General features: G+C 43.4%; 3 protein-coding genes across 3 annotated transcripts; 1 reads left to right on the forward strand and 2 right to left on the reverse strand.

Annotated features, from left to right (window-relative positions):
• Window positions 1-1,980: 1,980 nt before the first annotated feature.
• On the reverse strand, window positions 1,981-7,593 carry LOC108083138 (RNA polymerase II-associated protein 1). Its single transcript, XM_017178819.2, has 13 exons — window positions 7,408-7,593; window positions 7,035-7,345; window positions 6,744-6,972; window positions 6,238-6,676; window positions 5,698-6,183; window positions 5,328-5,637; window positions 5,173-5,258; window positions 4,022-4,259; window positions 3,787-3,944; window positions 3,186-3,729; window positions 2,897-3,035; window positions 2,388-2,800; window positions 1,981-2,320 (listed from the first exon to the last, which is right to left on the reverse strand). Exons 1-13 carry the CDS (start codon window positions 7,532-7,534, stop codon window positions 2,147-2,149), a joined length of 3,654 nt encoding a protein of 1,217 aa, XP_017034308.1. The 5' UTR covers window positions 7,535-7,593; the 3' UTR covers window positions 1,981-2,146.
• On the forward strand, window positions 4,251-5,326 carry Obp69a (Odorant-binding protein 69a). The gene is made up of 5 exons (XM_017178820.3): window positions 4,251-4,456; window positions 4,511-4,589; window positions 4,653-4,744; window positions 4,806-4,908; window positions 5,056-5,326. Exons 1-5 carry the CDS (start codon window positions 4,277-4,279, stop codon window positions 5,154-5,156), a joined length of 555 nt encoding a protein of 184 aa, XP_017034309.1. The 5' UTR covers window positions 4,251-4,276; the 3' UTR covers window positions 5,157-5,326.
• A 259-nt stretch (window positions 7,594-7,852) lies between the features above and the next one.
• On the reverse strand, window positions 7,853-10,600 carry Smyd4-2 (SET and MYND domain containing, class 4, member 2). Its single transcript, XM_017178614.3, has 5 exons — window positions 9,907-10,600; window positions 9,509-9,851; window positions 8,918-9,454; window positions 8,336-8,557; window positions 7,853-8,272 (listed from the first exon to the last, which is right to left on the reverse strand). Exons 1-5 carry the CDS (start codon window positions 10,472-10,474, stop codon window positions 7,963-7,965), a joined length of 1,980 nt encoding a protein of 659 aa, XP_017034103.1. The 5' UTR covers window positions 10,475-10,600; the 3' UTR covers window positions 7,853-7,962.
• Between the last annotated feature and the right edge of the window lie 359 nt (window positions 10,601-10,959).

Consider the following 10,959-nt stretch of genomic DNA (forward strand, 5'->3'; position numbering starts at 1 on the left):
TGAGTTGTTTGTATGAATTAGATACACTGAAAGCGATAACATTTTATAATACAAAACTATACTATACATATAGTAGGTTAGTCATAAAACACATAATTATAGATAGCTTAATTGCTTATTTTAATTTTAAATGATAAACTGAGGGACACAAATTAATAAATATTTATAGTATTTCAACAAAGAAGTTATATTAATATCCATATTATTTTCCCATTCTTCGAACGATCTTATTGTAGCTAAAAAACAGTCATCATATTTTTATAAAATTAAAACTTTATTTTGAAATCATAAAAATATATTTATTATATAAGAAAAATGTCCACATCCATTTCATAATTCCTTGTAAGCAATAAAAAAAAACTCCCCAACCAAAAAAGAAATTCAACTACAATAAATCAATACCTACAAAGTATTCAAAACAATTTAAGGACAACAGCTTGTTCTGCGAACGACTGAAAGTATGGGAGACTTCTGGGGTAATTTTTCAAACTTGTCATTTATTTTGTATTATTTTTTTTTGTCCCCCTCATTTCCTACAAATATTTACCAGCTGTTGACAGTCAAGAGACAGATATAACAATTTAACCCACACCTTGGTGAAAATATTTGAACAAGGAACAAATCAAAACCGGTTCCTTGGTCAAGTGCAGGCTATGCAAATATTTGGCTCAGTGATCGCCAGCCAAATGGAGGCCAATATAGACTTCATTAACCGGAGGGCCTCCAATATAAATGGGAGCTCGCTATCTGGCATTTCGAATGTTTTTATCAAAGATAAGAGCCGGCTCCGGATACCTGTGCATACGTATACAAATAGCTGGGAATTTGGCCTACAACCGGGTAAGTGGGGAAATGTAACTTTAGGAGGCCTTGAGGCTTTATCGAACGAACAATAATGTTGCCCCACCATATTGAATTTGTTTGGGCAACAAGGTGAGTTTGGGGAAAGAATGTTCATCAGAGTTTACAAGAGGTTTCTTAAAATTTAAAGGTTAAAATGTGTTTAAAATTATGCTCAATATATGGTAATCTTTTACTTTAGAAATGTTCAAAGCATAGACAGTACGCAATCCTTTTTAAATACTTTATTGATTATTTCTTTCGAAAAGCATTGATAAGAATGCAATTAGCATTGAAAATACAAATATATATGCATCACCAACTCCCTTTTAATATCAACTCAAGTTCTCAAGTGGCAATCAAGTGCCGACTGCCTATTAATAGCACCTCTTCGATCGAATTTTAATTTCAGTTGACTTAACAGATTACCGCTGGTTAAATTTATGGGTTCTTGGCCAATATTTACCGACGGCGCTCGTACCCCGGAGGTATCAAGTAATTAACGTCTATTTAATAGCAATTATCACTCAAACATTTTACGCCTCGGGGTATTGAATTTTCCACCACCGTAAATCATGCCAAAGGTTGAACTTTGTATGGTATGTGGCGCTATGTTGCGCATACGCCATGTGTCACACGAAAGCCCCATGACAAGTGCGGGTGTATGGGTCCCAAGAAAGTAACAAAAAATGTACACATGCACGAGTACTTAGATCAAATGATTTAATTAGCACTGGCCCCTCCAATTGTGTTCGGTTTTAATTACATATATTTTATCAGACCGTCAAAGCTTACGGCTGCGACGGCAGCAAGTCGTCGTGGCCCATGTGTCAATAAGTCAAATGATGTTAATTAATTGAGGCCGATAGCGAAATGCTCTGCATTAGACAGCCTGCCAGAGGCACTTCAGGTTACGCTGCCTCTCGTAATTACTCCGAACGCACTGTTACATAACCACGGACGGTGGGGAGAGCCTTGCCAAGCTTATTATTTTGCCTTGGACATCCGCGGACAGTTTGGTTGAAGTGCAGTGCAATGATGACAAACGACCTGCTCCAGAAATTAATTACTTACTTAGTTAAACTTTAGGAGAGGCTACCTAAGAGAGCGACTAGCTTAAATTCCCCAAGTTCAATTTTATTTCATAATTCCGAGGTAGCAACGGCCAGCAGATAAATCCAAATCAATCACTTCTTAAAAATAGAATATAGTCACATTTAAAAAAGACTTTGGATTCCAAAATTAAATAACTTTATCGCAGTTTTAGCAAACTCTACAGCTATATCAGCAATTAAGTTTTTGATAATCAAAACAGTTTGGTCTTGTGCACCGCCGTTGAGTGGTTAAAGTGGTGCTGTGCTATCCGGAAGGCAATGCTGCCGGGACGAACCAGCTTTTGCTCTAATGCATCGCCATACAGCTGCACCAGCGATGGCTCCTCTTCCACAGGCTCCAAGTATGCAGACACTCCTCCCAAAAGCTACAGGGATTTAACAGAATTATGATTTTCCTGGTATTTTCCACAAAATTAAATTCTTAGAACCCACCAAACTCTCATCGCAGTTGAGGAAACGCACCGCCTGCACATGCTCGGACCACAGACGACGCCTCCACTTGTTATCGTACTTTTGAGCCAGGGGAAGCAACACCAGGGAGCTGAACAACTCATCGCCGTAGCTGGCTGCCTCAAAGTGCTCGACAAACAGATAGTAGAGTGGCTCAAACCTAGCCTTATCCACCAGCTCCGCATCGAAGTCAAAGTCATGCGCGGCACTCTGCTCGTAGAAATCCATCAGATAATCGCGCAGCAGCTCATGCAAATCCGGCTCCAGGAACTGCGAGTCGGGCCCCATGAAGGCAATCATCAGATACATGAGCTTCTCCAGCGGGCTAACCACCTGCAGTCCTTCCCGTTCCAATTCCCTCACGAACGACAGCGTCATGCGGACCACCTGGTTTTCTTTACAGAAATAAAAAGAAAACAACAACGTTGGTTTATCCTCCGAAAATTGCAAAAAAAAAGAAAAAAGAATGTTTGAAGTGTGTGCTTTCTCACCTGAGTATATCGCTGCCGGTTGCTGCTGCACATTTTGCAAGTAATTGCTAAGGATAAGCCGCATCTGGAAGAAGGGCCAGTCGGCGGGCAAGATGGGTGTTTGGGTGTAGCTCAAGGATAGCGAAGGCTCTGAGTTGTCCTAGAGTTAAAGCAGAGGGAAACTTTAATATACAAATCTGCGTTATACACTTAAAGAATATTAAATAAAATATATATTGTACTTTAATGTAAAAATCTACGTTAAGAGTGGCCCGTTTAGAACAGAATTCTCAATTTTCTTAGTACTTACAGCAATTATGTGGGGATAGACAATTTCCAGGCACGTTTGCTGTAGCAGCTTCAGACTCGCCTCGTCCAGCTTGACATAATCCCCATTGAAGATAAACCGCTCGAAGGTGCTCTTGATTTGCGCGGCATGAGCCGTGGACAGGCAGCACAGATAATTGTAGACCAACTGCAGTAATTGCGGACGCTTCAAGTACGTCTCCATTCCATCGGTGGTCAGCAGCTGGTGTATGAACCTTAGCTCGCTGCGGGCATAAAAGTTAGTGGCCAGGACGCGATTTAGCTGCGAGCTTAGCTGCCGCAGATACTCCGCCAGCGGCTCCAGCACCGCCGGTTGCATAAGTGCGTCAAACAATGGACGCTTGTCTCTGCTCTCCAGCGACACGGCAGCTAGCAGGGCCCAGAGGTTACTCAATAGATGCACCGGATACGTCTCGCTGAGAATCAGCTGCGGCCCATAGTCGTGCATGAGCACAGCGCCCACATTGGGCAGCGCAGCGTGCGCATGGCGTCGATCTATGGGGCGTCTCAGCAGTACAGATACCTTGCTGGTGGATAATAGCAATTAAGGGAGTAATTCAGTAGGTGGCCAAAGCTCAACTCACGCCAGGTCTTGGACGCTTGCTATGAAGCTGCTCGACTGCACGAACTTGGGCAGAATGCTGCGAAGAAAGGGCTGGAAGCTAGTGGGTCCTAAGAAGCCATTCCGCGAGAACCAGGACACGGCGTACAAGGCGGCACTTAGAAGTGTCATTTGACTAAACTGGAGTGGGAGGGGGTTTTCAGGCAATGTTTCAGAGGATTTTTAGAGTTTTTAGATTTACTTAGCAGACCACTCACCTCCTTGATTCTTTCCATACGCGTCGCCTTATGCAGCCAGCTGCAGCAGCAATTGTTCAACGGCTCTACGAGCAGCTTCTGTCCCTCTACGTCACACGCTCCGCTCTCGCCGCTGGCCACTAGAGCGGCCAACAGGGCGGCTGCGTGTTGGCTTACCAACCCCGAACCGCCCACATCACCAAAGGCACTGTGATTACAGTGCCAGTCCAAAAGCTGGCGAAGCGCGGGCAGGAACTGTCTGAAAATGAGATCCCAATGATAGTTATTACGCCCCGTCAATTCTCAGGTTCGTCTATAAAAATGAGCTGCACTCCAACACCCAAGCTCAGTTCGATTTTTGCAAATTTTTCAATCGGATTCACTATGACGTCCTGGAAGTTCAGCCTACTTGTGGCACTGCTCATCCTAACCGAATTTATTCCTTCAAATCAAGCAGTAAGTATCTTCGAAGACAAAAATAGCTGCTGCAAGACTTTGTGTCCTTTTTAGCTAGAGATCAACCCGATGATCTTAAAGCAAGTGAAGAAGCTGCGTTTGCGATGTGTAAATCAAACAGGTGTCTCCGTAGGTAAGTTAAGCTCTTGCAAACGAATTTAAAATTAACCAAAGTTTGCATTTTTTTGAATAAAAGAAATAATGGAGAAGTCCGTAAGGGATCAGATGTTTCCCTATAATGAGAAATTGAACTGCTTTTTACACTGCATGTTTGACATGTTTGGACTGGTTGGTAGCCCTCTTTCTTTAAACTTTATTTCTAGCAATTTAAGATCTTGAATTCCCATAGATTGACACCCAGAATGTAATGCACTTGGAGTCGCTAAAGGAGGTCCTGCCGGAGGAAATACACGACACGATCAACGGTCTAGTCAGCTCCTGCGGCACCAAGAGTAAGTAAAAGGTTGCATTTTTTAAGGTTGGGGTATGGTATTTCATTTTTATTTAGGTTTTTTTTTATTAAAAATGTCGAAATTAACCATACCCCCCACCCAAAATTAAACTATATGATACATTTTAATTTTCTACTCTTTTAACAGAGGGCAAAGATGGCTGTGAAACTGCTTATGAAACAGTCAAGTGCTATATCGATGTCAATAGTCGGTTTATATGGCGTGAGGTTATAGTGCTGCTTGGGTAACTAGCCCAAAACTCACCTGAAGACATCTCGATTCACGATTCCCAGGATAAGCAGACAGCGCAACAGACGCAATGCCTCGATCTGAACACGCACCATGGGGCCCTGCCAAAGCGATTCACATTCACAATAAATTGAGAACCTTTCATATATAATAAATACACCTAAACAAACCTTATTGTCCTGCAGAAACAAGTATTGTTGTAGCCTTGAAATTAAGACTCCCTTGGAAATAATCTTGGCAATGTCCAGATGTTGGCAAGTCAGCACTCGGATGAGTTTTAAAAACAAAGTTTGGGGCTGTCCATAAAACTGATTTTTTCCCAGGGAGGGAGGTAGAAAATGGGTAAAGAGTACTTCCAGGAGATAGATTTCATTGGCCAACTGTCGTGCCACCTTGAGATTGGTCCTTGCGATTCTTATGAGCAGCTTTAAACAGGATTCCACGGTGCTGTTGTCCGGCTTCACAGAGTCTAAGATAAATCTAAATAAAGAAGTTTATTTAAAATAGTTTCCCAAGCGAGAGTGGAAGACTAAGACCCACCTGATCCTTTGCAATATATTTGTTCGCAGCAGGCAATCCATAAGATCTGTCTCGGCCAGTTGGAAGTCATCCATGGACATACGGCTCTCGGACTCATCTTCATCCACCTCGGCGCGCACGCTCTGACTGGTGGTCAGTAGCTTCATGTAGCGCTGCAGAAAGGCAATGGAATCTGGATCGGAATCGCTGGCTTTAGCATCCCCTTGATTACCCAAAACCTGCAGCGTGGGCTGCCAGTGGCAATAGGCGTTATCATGGACATGATCCAGCAGTATCTCATCCGTCTCATTATAGAAAAGATTGGCTAGGGAACGGCTCACAACCTCAAGTTGGGCAGGGGCATTGTCATCCAGGCCAAAGCGCAGTAAAAAGAATATTTTTGAAATGGGCAGGGTTAGGACTTGGTCATAGAATCCCTGATTGTAGATACTAAAGATACCCGCTATGGCACCAAAGGCCGAGATCCTTTGCTGCAAAACAGTAGATCTTTAAAAGTATTAATTAGATTTAGAATTTGATATAATAAAGCTTATAGAATACCTTGCCAATCGAAAGAGTTCTTGGAGCGTATAACCCGGCCTATCGGCTTCCTCGCCATGCAAATAGAGCTCTCGCTCATCTAGCTGCCCTGTTGAGTCCTTATCCTGGAGAGTGTGCGGCAGGAGCACACCCTTCCAATCAAAGCGTGCATCGAACTGCTGACCCGGCTTTAATTCCCGCATCTTGGCTGGAATATCCCGCATCCAGGCCAACTTGTGGTCCTCCACAAGATTGAAATTAACCCAATTACCCTCATCACTTTGTTGCAGCAGCTCCAAAGCTGGGCTTGAGTCGGGAAGGGAGGTAACTGCTGGACTTGATGACTCTGTGGCTTTAGGTGGTTGTGCTGGCGCCTCAATTAGCTGTGGCGCTTTTTTGTTATCAACTGGTTTCTCCTTAGTTTGACGTTTTTTGGTCAGCAAGGCAATCAAAGAGGGATCTGTGAATAAAATTAAATTAATTTCCATAAGAATAATGAAATCCTCTTAGATTTAAAATCATGTTACCCAACGAAGCCAAAAGTTTTTCCCGCTCGGCCAAAATATCCTGTTCACTCATTTGGTTAATCACATTCAGGTTTTCCTCATGTATTTCCTGTGCCATTTTGGACTCTTTTACCAGGGAACTTCTATGAATAACTGGGGAATTTGTCTTGGTTGTTGATTCTCCTGAAGCTTGTGAGTTTGCCTCTAATATTTGCCGGGCAAATATACTGCGGGGTTTTCCTGGGCTGGCCTAAAACCACAATAATTATAATTAATAACTTGAGATCCACGTTTTGGCCACGATTTACTCACTCTTTTGGGTTCTTTGGTTGCTATTGGCCTTCGTACTCCTTCAGGTCTCTCCACAATTTCGCCCAGAACATTTTTAATAGAGCTGGCAATCATTTTACTACTCTTTATATCACCCAGAATGTTCTCCTGGATTTCATCCATTAATATCTTGGCCACATGAGGTCCAACAGCCTCTGGCGGGACACTTGTTGCCTTTACTTTTATTTCTTCGGTTGGAGGAGCCATCTCCTCCTGCTTGTTATCTGAAACCGAGGTAATGCGTCCCAGTTTGGCCTGCTCCCGTCTCTGGGCAAACATTGACTTTTTGGGGGCTACAAAATGGTTAAAAACAATATAAACATAATGAGTGTCATAAAAACATGTTGTTATTTACCTCTGTCGGCACGCACAAAAGCCGCTGCCGGCTGGAAGCCAGGATTTTTAGCTTTTTCGGCATTGAACTCGGCGGACATCCGGAGGATATCCTCCTCACTTTCACCGGGCTTAAGTTTTTTAAACATTTTTGGCCAACAAACAATGAAATAATTTCAAAACAAATGAGAATCGGTGCAGCCAGTGTGACCACTTGCCATTAAGAAAATAATACCAAAGAACAAAATTGGTTGTTTTAGTTTTTAGCGTTAAAAATACCAAAAATATATTAAATATTTTAAATGAAATAATTAAAATTAAGTTTTATTTGTGATAATTTTTATAAGTAGTTTTTTAAACCACAATTCATAAGTAAAAACTTTTTTACTGACACAATAAAATGAACTCAGAAAATAATTAACTTTTAAGAAATACATTTTTTAATGTTTTGCTATTGAAAAATTAATTTATTTAAATATTTTAATCTCATTGTTTAATTTGTATTCAAGTAGAAAAAACGATTTAATAATACATGCATTGACAGATTATTTTCTATGCCCGATTTCCGGGGAATTCCCTACTTTTTGAAAGTGGTGCCTGTGTCGGCAAGGCATTTCTGGAGGGACTGCTGTGCCACGAGAGTGTCTTTGTGGGGAAGAGCAGCCACCTGGAAGAACATCTCAATGCCCTCCTTGAAGAGCTCGATGGCCTCTGGGGTTTTCTGGGCCTCCATGGCCCGGGCAGCCTCCCGATACAGCTCCTCGGTCTTGATCAACCTGACGACACTCTCCTTGAGGGATATATTCTTGCGGCAACGCGGACAGCGAACATCCTTGGCCAAGTCCTTGGGAAACTTTAGCAAGTTTACGCAGTTGGCCGAAGTGCACCTGGGAAAGATGAGGAAATATTTTAACCTTTTCTGGATTTTCTTTTTATATAGAAATACCCACCAAAAGCGGACTTGCTTGTCCAGTTTCTGGAGCAGGGGCCAGTTCTCCTGACAGGCCATGCAATTGCAGCTGAATGAGTAGCGTCCTCGCAAGGATCGCTGGCGCTCCTTGAGATTCATTTGAATGAATATGGGACCATAGTTGACGGCCACCACTTCGTTAGGACGATGCGGCTTGGTGGCCGTTAGGATCAGCTTCTTTCCCACAAAGTGACTGGCAACACTGAAGTCGGGGGTTAAATAAGTTTTAAATGGATTATAGTATAAGGTTATATAAAAATTAAAATTATAAACTAATATGTGAGGTTTTTTAATAAGACCGGAATATTGTTTAAAAAGCTTTCTTAAGCAAAACATTACTTAAAATTTTGGTTTTAAAACGGATTTGAAATCAATTGTTGTCCTTTTAGAAGGAAATTTCCATTGATTTAAAATCCAAAAAATATTTCAAAGACACTCCCGCGCCTAAAGTAAGTTGATTAACAATTTTAAGTTAGGTTCAACACTACGTATACATATTATTACTCATACGTAGTGTGAGCTTCCAAAGGGTGAGATTTAAGCCTTGAAAACTAAAACCTACCTGGGCCAGCACTCGTGATTAAAGTAGGAACCAGTGCCATAGAGTCCTGCAGCCACAAACACCGTCCTGCTGCCATCGAAGCGATGCTCCTCGGTCACCTGGGTCTGATATATTTGATGGGCATTGTACTGGAGCACCTGGAGCAAACCCAACAGAGCCGTGGCCACCTGCAGCTCCACGGCCGTGGGATTCACACCCTCCGTCTTACGCCGACCAAAGTACAGAGCCTTCTGCAGGATTCGCATCAGGAAGCCGGCCATCAAAGACCGCTGAAGATAATCCTCCGGCTGGCGCTCCTCCTCGTGGGCACACAGGTGCTCGAACAACAGATTGGCCGTGGCCAGACCCTCCTCCAGGTTTGGCGCTTGGGTGAAGACACGCAGGGCTATGAAGCAAAGGATGGACATGCCGGAGCCAATCAGGAGATCCATAAACTCGCACTCGAAGCGGTGGTAGCTGGAGCAGGCCTCTCCCATGCACTGGGCAGAGCAGAAGGCAACTCCCGAGCAGTGGAGACAGGAAACCGGCGTGTGCAGCCTGAAATTGTCTAATTTATACCTAATCCTGGCTGTCCCTGTCCTCTGAACTTACCTCTTGAAGCAGTGATGACAGTTTGTGCCAAAGAATGAGGGTATCAGGCAGGCGGCCACCGGCTCCTCACAGAGCACCACATCGCCAGTTGTGAGACCCTCGGCGGCCACTACGAAGCGACCCTTTTCCTTGGTCTCCACTAACTTGACCACCTTGGCCGCTCCACTCAGCTCCGGATTCTCTCCATGCGTCAACTGGGGCACCTGACCTGTGTGGTTCTCTTTGGGGAACGGCTTCACCGCAGCTATTTCCTTGCGACACAGGGCGATGTGTGTGGGATCAGAGCCAGACATTTTCTCGGCTATCTTGAGCGAGATCTCAGCCCGGGCGGGTTCTCCCATAACTAAAAGAATTTTATTTAGTTTTTGTTTCCCATTTGATAAACCCCAATAACCCACCTGCATAAGCCTTGGCCATCTTGCAGTAGTAGTCCACACTAGCCTTCAGATCCAGTCCAAAGTTTGTGGCCAACTTGAGGTCACTGAGAGCAGCCTCTCCCTCGCCCAGCCGGATGAGAATGGAGGCCCTCGATCTGTAGGCCAATGCCAGGGTGAGTCCATCATCGATGGTGGGGTCAGCATTTCGGTCTGGGGCCCGCATCACAGCAAGATTGGCAGCGAGCAGTGCCTGCTGCAGGAGCTCCCTGCTGCTCTCCTCCGCCTCGCTGCCACTCATCAGGAAGAACTTATCCGCCTGGGCACGTCGTTGGGCGGAGAAAAGGGCGTCCTTTTGCTTGAAGACCGGCTGGACATGCTCTAGAACACCCAGAACCGGATCGCACACCTCGCGGTCACTGAAAATGGAAAGCACTCGAGCTGCATTGGACTTGAGCTTGCCGAAGTAGTTGCGCAGCCACTTGTCGCCACATGCCTCGCGCACATCCACGCAGAACTCGTTGAAGAAGCCCTTCTTCTCCGACTGGACGGTCTGCGTGGAGCAGATCTGGTGGTAGGCATCGAACTCCATTTTATCCTGCTCGAATTATGTAAAATCCAATTTAATATTCTGAAAATTTAGTAATTTTCGTCTGCGTTTTTCGATCCGTTGAGTATTGAAAACAGCTGGCGGCGGACGACGATCCTCCAAAAATAGCCACCGGATGGTTCAGTTCGCCGCAATATAAATACTCGCATCGGAATCTTGAACTAGTACCAGGCAGTCATCGGTGTTTACTTTCGATATGTTGGCTCCTGTTTTTTGAAAATTATTTTTTGGGTTTTTTTTTTCTTAAAAAATTGTTCCAAAATTTGATTCAATTGTGAATTTATTTCAGTTGTAATATTCAATTTTATTTGTAACTAGAATCGGGCTTATAAATCACATTAAATAATTTTTTTAAAAATTAGCTAAACGTACAAAAATATAACAATATCCGAGTATTTTCATAGTTATATATTCGTAGTTAAATATTTAAGTGTATATATTCAAGTTTTAAGTTTTAAATTTATTTT

This window comes from Drosophila kikkawai, chromosome 3L (genome assembly GCF_030179895.1).
Source record: "Drosophila kikkawai strain 14028-0561.14 chromosome 3L, DkikHiC1v2, whole genome shotgun sequence".
Lineage (NCBI taxonomy): Eukaryota > Metazoa > Arthropoda > Insecta > Diptera > Drosophilidae > Drosophila > Drosophila kikkawai.